This window comes from Podarcis melisellensis, assembly GCF_964234715.1.
Source record: "Podarcis melisellensis genome assembly, chromosome: 12".
In the NCBI taxonomy this organism is placed as follows: domain Eukaryota; kingdom Metazoa; phylum Chordata; class Lepidosauria; order Squamata; family Lacertidae; genus Podarcis; species Podarcis melisellensis.
In genome coordinates this window covers 52,279,247-52,297,677 of record NC_138544.1, presented here as the reverse complement: position 1 = coordinate 52,297,677, position 18,431 = coordinate 52,279,247, and the positions used below count along the sequence as shown (strand labels likewise).

General features: G+C 49.6%; 1 protein-coding gene across 1 annotated transcript in view; it reads right to left on the bottom strand.

Annotated features, from left to right (window-relative positions):
- Positions 1-18,431, bottom strand: part of LOC309353170 (mitogen-activated protein kinase kinase kinase 3-like) — a 114,474-nt gene that overhangs the window by 40,894 nt on the left and 55,149 nt on the right. The window contains exon 3 of the mRNA XM_081882410.1: positions 18,113-18,222. Within this exon, the coding sequence (XP_081738536.1) occupies positions 18,113-18,222 (110 nt within the window). The remainder of the gene's footprint in view (positions 1-18,112; positions 18,223-18,431) is intronic.

Below are 18,431 nucleotides of genomic sequence, written 5' to 3'. Positions count from 1 at the left end.
CCCTGGAAAAGACCCCGATGCTGGGAAAGATGGAGACCACAAGGAGAAGGGGACGACAGAGGTCGAGATGGTTGGACAGTGTTCTCGAAGCTACCAGCATGAGTTTGACCAAACTGTGGGAGGCAGTGGAAGACAGGAATGCCTGGCGTGCTCTGGTCCAGGGGGTCACGAAGAGTCGGACACGACTAAACGACTAAACAACAACAGTCCCAGGTGGTGCAGCCAATGTCTAGATGATGATGAGCGTTGTAGCTTCAACAACATCTGCAGTTCACACCAACACTCCATACCAGAAGGGTACTTTGTTGGAGATCTGGCCCTGGCAGAGGTTGCAGGGGAACAGTGCCAAGTGCCAGGCAAGCCAGTCGAACAAGGTCAGTTGGCTGTGTCTGTTGTGACAGGTTGCAAGTGGTAACAGGCCCATTCTGGACCAGAGATCTCTTTGCCGGGCTTCCAGAAAAGAGTTCTAGAGTTCTAGAAGAAGCAGATAGCCAAAGTTTGTAAACCTTAAGACAGGCTTCCTCAAATTCGGCCCTCCAGATGTTTTAAGACTACAATTCCCATCATCCCTGACCATTGGTCCTGCTAGCTAGGGATCATGGGAGTTGTAGGTGAAAAAAAAATCTGGAGGGCCGAGATTGAGGAAGCCTGCCTTAAGAGCATAGCTGTCAACTTACAGATTTGAAAATAAGGGACCAGCAGCCTCGAAAATAAGGGTTCAGCAGCCAAAATAAGGGATCAACAATTACTTTGATAAAATAAATATTTTGTTGCATGCAAATGGCTTTAGATACCTATTAGGTCCATAAATTACCATATAGCATATATTCAACACACAAAAAACAGCAACAATTTGTTGTTGACAAAGGACAGCTGGACATAGAAAGGGCCCCATTACCTTCAGTAGCTTATTTAAGGGACATCATCAATAAGGGACAGCAGCGGTACATGGCGCTGGGATAAGGGGCTGTCCCGCCAAATAAGGGACGCTTGACAGCTATGCTTAAGAGATGGGCGTTGGGAAGGCCTGGATGATGCCATAGGGGCACAGGAAACTTGGCTAGTTTGCCTATTCTGCTTTCCAGAGATGGGAATGCTTCTGCGAGCGATTCCTGGGCCTTAATACGAGTGGAAAGTTTACATACTACAAATGGATCGCAGTCCTGGTTTCCCAAAACACCCTAGAGTTGCAGTCCTGCAGTCCTGGGGTTTTTGCCCCTCCACTTCATAGGCACAGGCAGTTGGGTATGTGTCAATTTCGGCTTCTCTTGGTTTCTCATCTTTTCTAGACTTAAACTCAGTTCAGTTCTCCACACGTCTGCATCAGTTCGCAATTCTTTCTTTTTTTAAGTCCTCATGAAAATTCATCAGCATTTTAGTGCAAATTTCTTCTAATATGCAATTCCCCCCCTTGCAATTTATCCTAATATACATTTTTTTTGCACAGCAATTTCCCCTGATGTGATGCAACTTGGTACGTTTATTTTTAAATGCACATGTGTTCATGCATATTTTATATTATTTAAGAAAATGCATATATTCCTTGATTGTGGCAAAACTTCTAAGTCATGGGTAGGCAAACTAAGGCCCGGGGGCCGGATCCGGCTTGCGGACAGTCCGGGAATCAGTATGTTTTTACATGAGTAGAACGTGTCCTTTTATTTAAAATGCATCTCTGGGTTATTTGTGGGGCATAGGAATTCGTTCATTCCCCCCCCCCAATATAGTCCAGCTCCCCACAAGGTCTGAGGGACAGTGGACCGGCCCCTTGCTGAAAAAGTTTGCTGACCCCTGTTCTAAGTGTTTTACAAGCAATTACCCTAGTAAATGGGTATTTTCGTGGAAATTACACGGCTAGAGAAATGCACCGCAAAGGAGTGGCTGAGTTTGGGTTTCTGTGACGCTTCAGAAAGTATGGATTTGGTAGGCTCACCTTTCAAGACGAATGGGACTGAATTTCCCCCAGATCCCTAGCAAGCGTACACATTCCTTGTGGCCTGAAACCAAGCAGCAAAGCCCATTGGTTGGAGGGCCCCACTATTAATAGATTTTTCAGAAATAAATAAATACAAAAATAAATTACAGCGTCATCTCTCTCCTCCCTTCCTTTCTTTTCTGGGTGGAAAAAAAATGTATTCCCTACCCTGGATAAAGCAGGCCTTGGAAAAATCAGCCACACGTTGCTTTCTATCAAATAAGGAGAATTCCTAGATGGGCGAGTGGGGTGACGTCTTTTCCTGAAAACTCTCCTTATCTTTTACTCATACTTTGCCCAGAGCGCAGTTGGCAGTTTCCATGCTCCCATCCTACACTTCATCAGGGTTTTGAAGAACTTGAAAACTGCCACTATTTTGTGACATTCTGGTTACGGATACAGCTTTTAAAAAGAAAAAAAAACCTACAAGGAGGGTGGCGACACCAGAACAGGGCCTTCTCTGCTGTGGCTCCCTGTCTGTGGAATGCTCTCCCCAAGAGCATTCGCCTGGTGCCTTCATTATACACTGGTACCTCTGGTTGCGAACGGGATCCGTTCCGGAGGCCCATTTGCAACATGAGCAGAACGCAACCTGTGTCTGCGCATCTGCGGGTCGTGATTCGTCGCTTCTGCGCATGCGCGCGATGTCATTTTGCGCTTCTGCGCATGTGGCGAAACCCGGAAGTAACCCTTTCTGTTACTTCCGGGTCGCCGCGGGACGCAACCTGAAAACGCTCAACCTGAAGCAAACATAACATGAGGTATGTCTTTAGGCGCCAGGAAAAAATGTTCCTTTTTAACCAGGCCTTTGGTTGATCTGATTTACATCCTATGCCCTTCTGAAATGTTTTTTTTGGGGGGGGGGCTATTGGGTTGCTGTTTTTATTTTGATTATTTATTTTGTGGTTTTATACAGTGGTACCTCGGAAGTCGAACGGAATCCGTTACGGAAGTCCGTTCGACTTGCAAAACGTTCGGAAACCGAGGCACGGCTTCAGATTGTGAACAGGACCTTCCTGCAGCCAATCGGAAGTCACGTTGGGATGTTCGGGTTCCAAAGAACGTTTGCAAACTGAAACACTCACTTCCATAGCTGTCAACGTTTCCCTTTTTTTAAGGGAAATTCCCTTATTCCGAATAGGATTCCTCACAAGAAAAGGGAAACATTGACAGCTATGCTTCCAGGTTTGCACCGTTCGGGAGCCAAAACATTTGACTCGCAAGGCGTTCGGGATCCAAGGTACGACTGTATCTTGATTTTATTCTGTGATCCGCCCTGAGACCCCCGACTTTAAGGCAGTATAGAAATTATAATAATAATAATAATAATAATAATAATAATAATAATAATAATAATACACACACACACACAAACTCGTATTCAGGTGGTTCCCTCCCCATCTCTCTGCTCACAAGTCACATGGCCTCCTTGACCCTGGCTGCAAAATGCAAAAGGGGCAACCGAGGACTCTGCTTTGTGCTGAGTCAGATCACTGGTCCACTTAGCTCAGTATTGTCTTCACTGACTGCCAGCAGCTCTCCAGGGTTCCAGGCAGGAGTCTCTCTCAGTCTTACCTGGAGACGCCGGGGATCGAACCTGAGACCTCCTAGATGTAAGGCAGAGCCTCTACCTCTGAGCTACAGCCCTCCCCATGCAAATCGTATGTCCTGGAAGTGTCCTACAGAATTCTGAAGTTTTATGCAATGAGCGCTGTTTGCTTCGCTGAGCAAGAGAGCTTTGAGCTGCCACCCCCGCCCGCAAGACTCGGCGCCGTTTCTGCTGACCAGAACAACTCTGTTTAGGAACAACGTGTTGCTGGAAATCGCCAGAGCACTTGTTTAAAACAGCCCCAGAAGAGCCCCAGAAGAGAGGGGGAAATAATGACTGCATCCTTCTTCTCCGGAATGAAACAATAACAACAACAGTGACCTCCTCTGGACGAGGGCCAAAGAAAACACACCAGCCGCCTCTCACATAACAGCACTGGGCTGGCGAGGAGAGAAATGCGAGAGAGCCAGATGCAAAAAAAAAAAAGGGGGGGAGAAAAGATTTGCAGGATTTCGACTTCCCCTGCACTCAAGTGTCGCTCGCTAGGAAAACAACTATTTGAGAAAAAGGGGCCCAAAGAGCAACTTCATTTGAAACGGGGGGATTCTGTACCCTTCGCAGGGTAAATGCGAGGATGAAAATATGTGCTTTTGTATATAGAGACGTCCAATTTTATGTAAGGGATGCGGGTGGCGCCGTGGGTTAAACCACAGAGCCTAGGGTTTGCCGATCAGAAGGTCGGCGGTTCGAATCCCCGCAACAGGGTGAGCTCCCATTGCTCGGTCCCTGCTCCTGCCAACCTAGCAGTTCGAAAGCACGTCAAAGTGCAAGTAGATAAATAGGTACCACTGCAGCGGGAAGGCAAACAGTGTTTCCGTGCGCTCTGGTTTCCGTCATGGTGTTCCATTGCGCCAGAAGCAGTTTAGTCATACTGGCCACATGACCCGGAAAGCTGTCTGTGGACAAACGCCAGCTCCCTCAGCTTGAAATAGATAAATAGGTACCGCTCCGGCGGGAAGGTAAATGGCGTTTCCGTGCACTGCTCTGGTTTGCCAGAAGCGGCTTAGTCATGCTGGCCACATGACCCGGAAGCTGTACGCCGGCTCCCTCGGCCAATAAAGCGAGATGAGCGCCGCAACCCCAGAGTCGTCCGCGACTAGACCTAATGGTCAGGGGTCCCTTTACTTTTAACTTTAACTTTAGCTTTATGTGGATGGACTTAAGACGTAAGAAGTCACACCCATTGATTTGGCCAGCTTGGCCTTTGACCCCACCAGGGCTGGCCCACCGAAGCAGCTGCCTCGGACAGCGGAATACCATGGGGCAATGCCCAGCTTCCCCAGCAGGGTCATATGGCAGCTATACTGCAAGCGCTCCCTGAGATCTTGCTGGAAGCCACCGCCATTGCTGACCCCATTAAGCAAGACATTGACGGCGGAAGCGGGGAGGGAATGCAACAGCACCGTCGCATTTTGTCTCAGGCTGTGAAATGGGTCAGGACGGCTCTGGGCCCCATTCGCCATTGCCCCGTGGCCCCTGAAAAGTTCCCCATAAAGACAACCAGTGTGGCGTCACAGTTAATAAATATAAATAAATAAATAAATGTGTCCCCCCTGGTCCAAAAGCACACACACATCCCGTTTTAGTAAAGTTATTCTTTATTAGGCATAGCAAACCACACATTATCAAACAGACACCGTATACAAATTGTGCAAAATACGAGCTGAACATAACAAGGTTTGTCCCGGCCAGATCTTTAACTCCATAGAAAATCAATTTGCATAAATAATACAATACACCACTACCGAATCAATTAAGAACCACTGATTCTCTTTATAATGACCCAGTCTTTCTACATGGGCAGCAATCAAAAATTCAGCCACTATTGAAGTAATTTGATCATTCCTGTCCAAAAGCAGGTCCTGAACCGTTGGTGGCAAAGAAATCAGCCTACTGAGTTGTAAGGCCTCTAATAATTGCCTTCTGGCATAAATGCCAAAATCACAAGAAAAGAAAATATGCTCCAAAGTCCCCCCCCCCGTTTTATCTGTTGTGCAGCAGCAACTGAATCTGGATCTTCTGAGTTCTCACCCCTGTGCTGTTTTCCCTCCCATTGCATCAAACTCATCCATCAGGAAGGAGCAAAGTACAAGATCCCTCTCCCCCTGGTACAGGGTCACTTTCTTAGCCAGAAACTCCTGGCCAGCTTCCTCTTTCCTTCCTGCTGGTGGCAAAATCAGGGTTTGTGGCAAGCTTGTGGAGTGCTTTGCCATGAGAAATGTGCCCAGGCAGGTCACCCCAGGCCAGGACATCTTGCTAACATGTGACAAAATCCCATCGCCGGGCAAGGACACCTACTACTTGGAGAAGCTGTGGAAGACTCGGGCTTTGGCCAGGACTTCTCAGAAGTGTGCCAACGGTAGGGTCAGTGGGAGCTAGCTTTCCACCACTCAACGGGCTGGCGTAGGATGTCAGGGCAAGTGCCGTGAGCCCACTGCCTCAGGAGGAAACTGGGGGAGAAGCTAAGCTGGCCTCCTAACTCACTTTAATAGGGGGACACAAAGACATATACCCCCAACAAACAGAGAGACGCAGAAAAGGACCACTGTCCTTGCATCTTTCGTGGCTGGAGAAACGGGAAATTTGTTTACCCTAATTCCTCACCTGTTAAATAGATTAATTAGTCAGAATTTGATTTTTAATCAGCGAAGAACTTAGATGGGCCCTAACGCCTGCAGGGCCCTTGCCAAAAGAAAGTTTGCAAGTGGTGTAGTGGTTAAGAGCGGTAGACTCGTGATCTGGTGAACCGGGTTCGATTCCCCGCTCCTCCACATGCAGCCGCTGGGTGACCTTGGGCCAGTCACACTTCTCTGAAGTCTCTCAGCCCCACTCACCTCACAGAGTGTTTGTTGTGGGGGAGGAAGGGAAAGGAGAATGTTAGCCACTTTGAGACTCCTTAGGGTAGTGATAAAGTGGGTTATCAAATCCAAACTCTTCAAACTCTTCTTCTTGTCTTGCTATGTGTGGCTTAGACTTGTTCATCTGGCCCAAAAGGCTGGTGTTAAGCGCATCACGCAAGCAGGTCAGTTCATTGCAGGGAGGCCTGTTTTCAGCAGAAAGCTACATCACAACGCAGCATCATTTCTGGAGCATGCTTCGGGGTGGAGGGAATGGCTGCCCCCACGATCCTGCTCCCCCAAAAAACCCTAGATCAGGGGTCCCCAAACTAAGGGCCGCGGGCCGGATAAGGCCCGAGGGACTCGTTTATCCAGCCCGCGGCGACCCCCACCACCTGCTGCCGCTGCCCGCTCTTACCGGCACTCCGCTGCGTGGCTGTCCACTTCTGGGTCGGAGGAGCACCAGAAATAGCTTGTGCACATGCGAAGGTGTTATTTGCACATGCGCAAGCCTTATTTCCGGTACACATCCAGGTCAGAGGAGGCCCTTGCACATGCACACAAGCTATTTTCGGTCCTCCTCCGACCCGGAAGTGCGCCGGAAGTAGCATGTGCACACATGTATGGGCACACGCTCCCCTTCCCTCCAGCCCACTGCACGATTAGTGATGGAGACACCGGCCCAAGGCGCGGTAAGTTTGCTGACCCCTGCCCTACAGCAAAGGTCAATGGAGCAACAGAGGCAAATTGACCTTCATCCTCTACCTAACTTCCAACACCTCCTCACGCTCCCCTTAATATTCTCCATCCTGGCAAGCGGGAGGCGTGATTTCAAGGACACATTCCACCCATGTCAAAAAGTGATGCAGCAGCAAAAAAAAAAGCTATTCTAGGCTGCATCAACCAAGGTCTAGTTTCCTGATCAAGGGAAGCCATAGCACTGTTCTGTTCTGTCTTGGTCAGACCCAGAAGGGATACTGTGTCCAGTTCTGGTGATCAAGGGTCTGGAAGTCAAGCCATAGGAGGAACGGTTGAAGGAGCTGGAGATGTTAAGATTGGAAAACATGAGAATGAGAGGAGATAGGATGTTGTTGTTTAGTCGTTTAGTCGTGTCCAACTCTTCGTGACCCCCTGGACCAGAGCACGCCAGGCACTCCTGTCTTCCACTGCCTCCCGCAGTTTGGTCAAACTAGTGCTGGTAGCTTCGAGAACACTGTCCAACCATCTCGACCTCTGTGGTCCCCTTCTCCTTGTGTCCTCCATATTTCCCAACATCAGGGTCTTTTCTCTTCTCATGAGGTGGCCAAAGTATTGGAGCCTCAGCTTCAGGATCTGTCCTTCCAGTGAGCACTCAGGGCTGATTTCCTTCAGAATGGAGAGGTTTGATCTTCTTGCAGTCCATGGGACTCTCCAGAGTCTCCTCCAGCACCAGAATTCAAAAGCATTAATTCTTCGGCGATCAGCCTTCTTTATGGTCCAGCTCTCACTACCATACATCGCTACTGGGAAAACCATAGCTTTTACTATACGGACCTTTGTTGGCAAGGTGATGTCTCTGCTTTTTAAGATGCTGTCTAGGTTTGTCATTGCTTTTCTCCCAAGAATAGGAGATAGAATAGCCATCTTCAAATATCGAAAGGACTTTCAGATAGGATGGAGCAAGCTTCGTCCCCCTCCCCCCATTCTGGACAGTAGGACCCAAACCAATGGCTTCAAGTTACAAGAAAGGAGATTCTGACTAAACCTAGAACTGTAGAGAAGGAAGGGACCCCGAGGGTCATCTTGCCCAACCCCACGAAATACAGGAATATGCAGGTGGCACGTATGGGGATTGAACCTGTGACTTTGGTGATTCCAGCACCACACTCTGACCAACTGAGCTAGCCACAGGCATAATTTCTGACAGTCGGAGCTGTTCGACAGTGGAACAGACTCCCCAGGGATGTCTTGGACTCTCCTTCCTTGGAGGTTATTGAGCAGATGTTGAATGGCCACCTATCACGTATGATCTAGCTGAGATTCCTGCATTGCAGGGGGTTAGACTAGATGACCCTTGGTGTCCCTTCCAAATCTACAAGTCTACGACTTCTGGGAATAGCAATAAAAGGAAGGCAGCCCATTAGAACATGAGAAGCGTCCTGTTTGATCAGGGCAAAGGGTCCAGCCTCCCATTTTCCAAAGTGGTCAGCCAGTTGCTTACAGGGAAAAGGGTTCTTCCCCAGCAACTCTGCCTCTAAACTTGGAGGTAATGTATAGCCCTGAAGATGAATAGTCCTTGATAGTTCCGCCCTCCGCAAGCTAACCTAAGGAAAGGGGAGAAGGAGCAAGACTGACGGCTACATTAGCAGTGGAATCGCTGGTATGTACGCCTGTCTTTTAGAAAACGAGGGCAGGAAGAAGATGGCCTCATCCCAAGGGAGGAAAAAACCATGGCGACCACTGTTTTGATGTATGTTTACGTTCAATGCGTGTAATATATATGTGTGTGTGTGTGTGTGTGTGTGTGTGCGCGCGCGCGCACACACTCAAGGATCTAGCGAATTTCTGCTCAGCTTTCATTACAGCTTTGGAAGGAGGTGTGGAAAGAGCCAAGCTGGCTGGTTTAGATTAAGAGAACTGCTGGAAAAAACTGGGGAGAGAGAGAAAAAAAAATAATAACAAAGCGTCTCTGAATGAGGTGAATCATGATCTCATGCAGCATTCCCTGAAGAAATAGCTGCTGTTTATAATAAAACACAGAGTACGCAGTTAAAAGTTGCAACGGGCTGTTCGGAAACTCGCAGAGAGGAACCGAATGTTTTCTGTGGGCAGATGAGCACAGATATAAGGAGGAGCGGAGGGCATTCTGAGCAGAGGGTGTGGTGCATTATGGGTAGCAGAAGGGCAATCTGGCCAAGGCATGAGGGGCATTATGGGTAGCAGAAGGGCAATCTGGCCAAGGCATGAGGGGCATTATGGGTAGCAGAAGGGCAATCTGACCAAGGCATGAGAGGCATTATGGGTAGCAGAAGGGCAATCTGACCAAGGCATGAGGGGCATTATGGGTAGCAGAAGGGCAATCTGACCAAGGCATGAGGGGCATTATGGGTAACAGAAGGGCAATCTGGCCAATGCATGAGAGGCATTATGGGTAGTAGAAGGGCAATTTGGCCAAGGTATGAGGGGCATTATGGGTAGCAGAAGGGCAATTTGGCCAAGGCATGAGGCGCATTATGGGTACCAGAAGGGCAATTTGGCCAAGGAATGAGGGGCATTATGGGTAGCAGAAGGGCAATCTGACCAAGGCATGAGGGGCATTATGGGTAGCAGAAGGGCAATCGGGCCAAGGCATGAGGGGCATTATGGGTAGCAGAAGGGCAATCGGGCCAAGACATGAGGGGCATTATGGGTAGCAGAAGGGCAATCTGACCAAGGCATGAGAGGCATTATGGGTAGCAGAAGGGTAATCTGGCCAAGGCATGAGGGGCATTATGGGTAGCAGAAGGGCAATTTGGCCAAAGCATGAGAGGAATTATGGGTAGCAGAAAGCCTGAGATGGGCAAAACCATCTGTTCCATCCCCTGCCACAGTGTTGAAATGGACTACAACCCCTTTTTCCGGAATATTAGAGGCTGTCCACAATGCAGACAGAATGTGGGGTAACACACACAGGACCAAACTATGTTACACAGAAGCACATTTACTGGTAGTCCTTTTTTCAAATGCCACTTTGTGAGGGAACTATTGGAAGCTGATAAGTATGTTTGGGTGCCTTACCTTTTTTCACTGCTTTACATTTCTCTGCTCTAAATGAATTCCACCCCTGCCCAGGTGGCTTTTTTGCCTGTTATGATTGGTCCTAGACTAATCGGATTCAGAGGGTGTGGTGCATTATGGGTAGCAGAAGGGCAATTTGGCCAAGGCATGAGAGGCATTATGGGTACAGAAGGGCAATCTGACCAAGGCATGAGAGGCATTATGGGCAATCTGACCAAGGCATGAGGGGCATAGGATTCAGAATGCAGCAGTCTGATTGGTCCGCAGGAGCCACCCAATCCAACTCCAGGTGGAAGTGAATCCGCAACCTGATTGGCCTACAGGAGAATCCCGGAACTAGCCAATCACGTGGGGCCCATTGTGTAAATAATGTATATAAAGCAGACATTTTGGGGGAACTTCCATTCCTCACTACTATGAGCTGAATAAAGAGCATGAAATCCACACTAGACTCCGAGTATATTTCACTGCCCCGTGGGATGGTTGATGCACAATCAAAATCCCACAGAGGAAAAATAAGATGGCAGGGGAGGAGAGCTATCTCGATTGGAGAACGGCAAGGCGAAGAAATGGCTAGGCAGCTCTCCTTCTCCTTGCCATTTTTATACACACATACATGCACACACAGCACAGTTGTCAGAAGGTGAGGCGTCTTATTTCCACGCTCACCTGTGAACACCTGCCGCAACCATCAGCTGCTAAAAAGCACATGGCGGTTCCACAGCAAGCCTTTGCTTCAGGTCTCCCACAAATCAATGGTTGGTGCAAGGAGGGTTTGGACAGAGAGTTTGGAAAGAGGGGAGGCCAATTATCTGAGAAAATACCCGGTGTGTGTGTGTGTGTGTGTGTGTGTGTGTGTGTGTGTGTGGAACATGTGAAAAACGAAAACAAGGAAGGTGCAGCTTTTGCAAAAGAAACACACAACTCGTTGAACAAATCCCGACTTTCAAGCTGTTCTTCAGATCATTCCAGGATGGTCTCCTGCCTTCAACCGTCACCTTTCATAAAACGTTAACCCACTAGCCAAACCAACAAAGTCTCACTAGGTCATCGGACATCACTGCAGCTGTTAGGGAGTCCACGGGTTTGCTGAACATCTTGGATCCTTTTCAGCAGCTGTCGGATCTAGTGACACCCTGGAGCAGCAGTTCTCAACCTGTGGGTCCCCAGATGTTGTTGGACTACAACTCCCATCATCCCTGAGCTCTGGCCTTGCTAGCTAGGGGTGATGGGAGTTGTAGTTCAACAACATCTGGGGACCCACAGGTTGAGAAAGGCTGCTCTGGAGGATGTGCGTGGACACGGACAGATGCATTTTGAGCTTCTGTCACGCAGCTGTGCATCACTGTGGTGCGTGGAAGACTGACAGTAGGTGGAGCCAGACCCAACGACAAGCAGAGACAACTGACTCTGGTCTTTCTAGGAGACCAGAGTTAGTTGTCTCCGCTTGCCGTTGGGTCTGGCTCCACCTACTGTCAGTGCCAGTGAAGATAGAAGATAAAGTCCCTACCAGAGAAGAATGGCAGATCAAGTTGATGGACTATGCCAAAATGGCTAAAATGAGAATCAGAAATCAGGAAGACCAAACTTTTAACAAGGAATGTGGAAAATTGAAAACTTATTGTCAGGGAACTGACATCTAAAGCGCCGCAGGTGCAAAGGCTCCCTGAGGTTGAGAGAGCAGTAGCAGCGGAAGAGGGAACCAGTAGAGGGCGAGCAAGAACTCCAAGGGAAAGTGAGTCGGAGGGATGGCTCAGAGACGCTTCAAGCGAAACCAGTGGGGAGGTCTCAGGACCTCCTATAGGGACACCCACACCTCGACGGAAACTGTCACGCCGAGAGGCCAGACGACGTGTTTCCGTTAAGGAGCTTTTATGTTGGAAACGTTTCCGAAAGCAGCCACTTTCGGATTCTACTAGTGATTGACGCAGCCATGCTGGAGGGGCTCCGTCACAGGCAGAGGTTTGAAAACCTGATCAAACTCTGAGGGACTTGCATTTTACGCACAAGCAGCTCATCGTCCCATCACAGCAATCCGAAAGTCACCGAAAGCCAGCTTGTGCAGAGAGAAGCATCATGAGCAACCCAGCCGGAACCGGGGGTGCAGGAGCAGCTGGAGGGGGTCCAAGCCTGGAAGAAAGGTACAGAGCGTTGGAGATCCAGTTGGCGCTGCAAACGGCGAGGCTTGAGGAGAGGAGGGCTCAGGATGCAGAAAAGGGAAAGGAGAAAACCACCCCGCTCGCCAGAAAGGTACCAGGATTGGTGCAGAAATTCGGGGGGGATCCCAGGAACTATCATGCCTTTAGAACAGAGATGCAATACGCTCTAAACTTGCAGTTTGATGACTTCCCCGACGAGGAATCGCGAGTGGCGTATGTGATTGGCCATCTCGAATCCGGGGCGAAAGATTGGGTTAGACCCCTGATGGCAGCGAATAATGAGATCTTAAAGGACACGAGGAAGTTTTTTCGTGCCATGGACCTGATGTTTTCCAGCGATATTGAGCAGGGGGTGGTGCGAAGGCAGTTAATGGCTTGCCAGCAAGGAAGCAGATCTGTCCGTGAGTACTGGACTGAATTTACTATGCTGATTCATAAATTGGGGTGGGACCTATCGGCGGAGCCCATCCAAATGCTTTTCGAAGAGGGGCTTTCTTCAACCGTCAAAGATGAGCTTTCCCGGGGGCCCAGGGCGGAGTCTATGGACCAATTAACCAAATCTGCGCTGGCCATAGGAGCGCGCCAGGAGGCGAGGGCTTTGGAAAGGCGGGAAGGGAAAGGAGACCGTTGGAGGGAGTTCCGCATTCCAGACATTCCAGAGCCATCTTTCCCGCCGGCAGAGCCGATGGAAGTTGGAACAGCGCGGGCGCGCGCAGTTTCAAATCCCAGTGAAGGGCGGAAGAAGGAGGGAAAGAGCGCCAAGAGATGTTATCTCTGCCAACAGCCAGGGCACTTTGCCAGAGTCTGCCCACAAAGAAAGGAATGGCAAGGGATGGCAGGAGCTGTTGGGGGAAAGGAAGAGGAAAGCAAGGAGCAAGTAAAAGCCAACGCCTGGCTGCCACCGTCGGGGCACAGCAGCCAGGCCAAAGAGCAATGAAAGTGCCCATGCCAGAACCTCCCAGACCTGCTTTAGTGATAGAGGTGTTACTAGAACTGCCAAACGGACACCCACTAAAGGTCAAGGCGCTTTTGGATTCAGGCAGCTCCTGTAATTTCATGAGTAAGGAGTTTGCAGCTGAGCACCAGATACAGACCATCCCTTTAAGTAACCCCTTGCAGGTGACTACGATTGACGGCAGAGAGCTGTTGGGGGGAGAAGTTAGCCAACAGACTGTCCCGATGATAATGAGAGTGGCAAGGCACACCGAACAGATAGCGTTTAATGTGGCCATCCTGGGAGGAGCGCCCATCATTTTGGGGATGAGCTGGCTGGCACTACACGATCCGCTAGTGGGCTGGCATCAGAGGGTGGTCTCCTTTGGGTCAGCGCATTGCCTAGAACACTGCAAGGAGGGGAAGGTCTCGGGAGGAGACAGAGTCACCCTAGCGGGGATGGAAGTGATGGGCAAAGGGAAGGTGCCCCCGCAATACGCAGATCTGAGCAACGTATTCAGCGAAAGGGAAGCAGACAAACTGCCACCGCATAGACCCTTTGACTGTCAAATCAACCTACTCCCAGGGGCCCAACTCCCAGTAGGCAAGCTGTACGCCATGTCAGACAGGGAGATGCAGGAGCTGAGGGAGTTCATTGACAAAAACTTGAAGCGAGGTTTCATCAGAGAGTCCCGAGCGGTGGGGGGCAGCCCAGTGTTTTTTGTGGACAAAAAGAACACAGACAAACCGAGACTGGTGTGTGACTTTAGGGCCCTCAATGCAGTGTCGGAGCCCCTGGCTTTCCCTATGCCCCGAATTGACGACATTTTGACCAGAGTAAGGAAGGGAAAGATTTTTACAAAACTGGACCTGCGGGGGGCGTACAATCTGATACGCATAAGGAAGGGAGATGAATGGAAGACCACCATGTTTACCCCTTTGGGAGCCTTTGAATACCTCGTTATGCCCTTCGGTCTACAAGGGGGCTCCGCCTGTTTTCAAGCTTTTATAAACCACGTTCTGGGACCTTTGCTCTACAAGAACTGTGTGGCCTTTTTAGACGACGTGTTGGTGTATTCGGAAGATGAGGAACAGCATGTGAGGGACGTTCGAGAAGTGTTGGGCAGGCTGCAAGCCAACCAGCTGTGGGTGAAACTGGAGAAGTGCCAGTTTCATACCAAGGAGGTGGAATTCCTGGGGTACCGCTTGTCAGACAAGGGATTGGCCATGGATCCAGGCAAGGTTCAAGCGGTACTGGAATGGAAGACACCGAAGACCAAGAAGGACGTGCAAAGATTCTTGGGGTTTGGGAACTTTTATCGGAAGTTCATCAAGAACTTTGCCCACTTGACGGCGCCCATCACCGACTGCCTCAGCAGCAAGAAGAAATTTGTTTGGACGGTGGAGGCGGATCGAGCCTTTGAAGAACTGAAAAGGGCTTTCGCCTCGGAAGAACAACTTCTGCATGTGGATTTACAAAAACCCATGAGAGTGGAAACAGATGCATCCGACCGGGCTATAGGGGCGGTCCTTCTTCAACCGGGGAGGAGTGCGTCGGAGTGGAGACCGTGTGCATTCTTCTCGCGGAAACTGAATAAGTCCGAGAGGAATTACACGGTGTATGACAGGGAACTACTTGCCATTCACGAAGCATTCCGGAGGTGGAGACATTTATTAATTGGGGCACAACACAAGGTGCAAGTGTGCACCGACCACAAAAATTTAGAGTATTGGAGAACAGCTCGAGTGCTCAACCAACGACAAGTGAGATGGGCACAGGAATTCTCCAAATTTAACTTTGAGATTTGTTATGTGCCAGGCCCAGAAAACGTCAGGGCGGATGCGCTCTCACGCAAACCAGAATATTGGGAAGGGGAGGAGGTGATCGAAGAGAGACATGTCATCCCGGAGGACCGCTGGGTGTGTGGGGCGGCGCTGGTGGGGCAACGGGAACTGGTGGAGGAAACGGAAAATGATGAATATGCCCAGGATAAGCTCAGAGGTCTCAGGGGGGAGGGCGAGAGCCCCGGAGGTTTTGAGGAAAGAAATGGGGCATTGTATTACAAAGGGGCACTGTATATACCCGAAGGTGAATTGAGGGGGAGAGTACTCAAGCAGTTGCATGATAGCCCCACGGCGGGACATTTTGGGCAACACAAAACCATGTGGTTGGTTACCAGGGAATTTTGGTGGCCTAAGGTGAGGGAAGATGTAAGGGAGTATGTAAGAGGGTGTGACCAATGTCAGCGAGCCAAAGGGGAAAGAAGGGCGCCGGCAGGGTTATTAGAACCTTTACCCACACCAGAACGGCCTTGGGAAGCGATATCAATAGATTTTATGACGGATCTGCCAAGGTCCAAGGGGAAAACAGCCATCATGGTAGTAGTAGACCTGTTAACTAAGATGTGCCATTTTGTAGCATGCTCACATGCAGTCACAGCGGAAGAAACGGCGAAGTTGTTTGTGGAACATATCTTTAGGTTGCACGGGGCTCCCTCGAGGGTGATCTCAGATCGAGGCAAACAATTTACTTCCAGGTTCTGGAGGAAGCTCATGAGCTTGCTACACGTGGAAGTTAATTTTTCAACTGCCCGGCACCCTGAAACCAACGGGCAGGCGGAAAGGGCAAATGGCATTCTTCAACAATATCTTAGGTGTTATGTCAATGACAGAGAGAACGATTGGGTCGAAAAGTTGGCGTTGGCAGAATTTGCCTACAATAATGCGGAGAATGTGTCCACAGGGATGAGTCCCTTTTTGGCTAATTACGGGTGTCACCCCAGGGCATTTCCAGGGGAAGGAGGGGAGAGATGGAGCGTTCCAGCGGCTGAACATTTTGTAGAAGAGATGGAAGCCATCCATCAGCAGCTCCAGCTCAACTTAGAAAGGGCCAAGGCACAATATAAGAAGCAGGCAGACAAGAACAGAAGGGAAGGTGAAACCATAAGGGTGGGGGATCAAGTGTGGTTGTCAACCCAAGGGTTGCCGTTCAAAGGGGGTTGTAAGAAACTGAGGCCCAGAAGATTGGGACCCTTTGAGGTGATTCAGCAGGTCAACCCGGTAGCTTTCAAACTCCGATTACCCAACCACATGAAATTGCACCCAGTGTTCCACAGGTCGTTACTGTCACCATACAGGGGGGGACGTGAAGGGGAGCACGTCAGGGGACCAGCCTTGGAAGAGAGGGAACGCCGCAACCATGTAGCGGAAATCCTCGATTCCAGGTGGAAGGGTAATCAGGTGGAGTATTTGGTGGCGTGGGAAGGGGAACCGGAGTCAGAAAACACCTGGGTAAGTGCAGAGGAAGTCAATGACGAGGTTTTAACAGAAACGTTCCACCAAAGGTTCCCGAGGAAACCTCAGCCTATAGCAAGGTTTAGGAGGGAGTATTTCGGCACCACCGATGAGGAAGAGGAAATGGAAGGGTTCACGGAGTCGGAGTTGGAAGATGGAGTGGACTCTGATGACGAAGAGTACCTAGAGAGTAGGAACAGCAACAAGTGGAAGGAAGTGTTCGCGACGTCGGAAGATGAGGGAGGTTCTTTCAGGGGTTTTACCTCCTCACCGCCAGTAGGAGAGGAGACGGGAGGGGGTGAAGGGGGCCCTGGAGGGGAGGTGGATGTCAGGGAACTGACATCTAAAGCGCCGCAGGTGCAAAGGCTCCCTGAGGTTGAGAGAGCAGTAGCAGCGGAAGAGGGAACCAGTAGAGGGCGAGCAAGAACTCCAAGGGAAAGTGAGTCGGAGGGATGGCTCAGAGACGCTTCAAGCGAAACCAGTGGGGAGGTCTCAGGACCTCCTATAGGGACACCCACACCTCGACGGAAACTGTCACGCCGAGAGGCCAGACGACGTGTTTCCGTTAAGGAGCTTTTATGTTGGAAACGTTTCCGAAAGCAGCCACTTTCGGATTCTACTAGTGATTGACGCAGCCATGCTGGAGGGGCTCCGTCACAGGCAGAGGTTTGAAAACCTGATCAAACTCTGAGGGACTTGCATTTTACGCACAAGCAGCTCATCGTCCCATCACACTTATCTTAAAGACCATTATAAACAGTTATTAGGACTGGAATATCACTTGTAGTTTAATGGCGGATTTTGGATACAATGGATTTGGATTACAGTCATCCCTCATGTTACGTCCGCTTCATGTTACATTCTTTCAGGTTACGTCTTGAAGTGACCCGGAAGTACCAGAAAGGGTTACTTCCAGGTTTTGCCGCTCGCGCATGCGCAGATGCGCAAAATGATGTCACTCGCATGCGCAGAAGCGGCAAATCGCAACCCGCACATGCGCAGACGCGACGCTGCGGGTTGCGTTCCTTTCATGTTGCGAATGGGCCTCCGGAACGGATCCCGTTTGCGACCAGAGGTACCACTGTATTATAAAAGATGCGGGAGGAAACAATTAATAACAGGACCCACAAAGGGGAGGAGGGAAGTCCAGGAGATTCCTTGGAATCTCATTTTTATGTTGTATGCTGGACAAGTGATTGTGAAATTTTAAGCTGAAAAACCAAATAAATAAATTTATTTTTTTTTAAAAAAACAACAACTAACTCTGGCCTCACCACTGGGATCTTCCTCCATGCTGAGTTTTACCAAGACTAAAATGAAGGAGGGAGCCTACAGGCATTTCATTAGTTTCAATGGGTCTACTCTAGAGTAAAGCATCATTGAATACTGCCAGTTGCAAGCAGAAAGGCAGGCGATGGGTAGCTGAGGGTCAGGTCAGAAGAAGGATGGTGGGGAAGTACCCCATTCATCCTAATGGACCAGAATCCGGTGTTTGAGAAAGCACAACCTTTGAGCCCTGTAGGAAGGTGTTCCCTGCAACTCAACTCACCTGTTTGTTGGAATAGACGTGGTTTTTGTTCCGGTTGGTATCCAAGAGGCCTCCACATTTGCCCAAGGCTGCGAGATCTTTCATAATAGAGTTGAGTGCCTCCTCTTCGTCTGCAGAAGAAAGGAAATAGATTTAGTCTTGTGGAACCTGAAGCTCTCCCCTTCCGGACCTCTCCAAGGCCCATACCACAGCACTTAAAAATAATGATAATAATATGCGGATTTTTCTCAATATCAGCAATTGGGTTAGAAGACCGGGGCAGAGGCTAATTCAAGAACGAGTGATCCGAGATTCCCACATGTGTAAGACAAGCTATGGC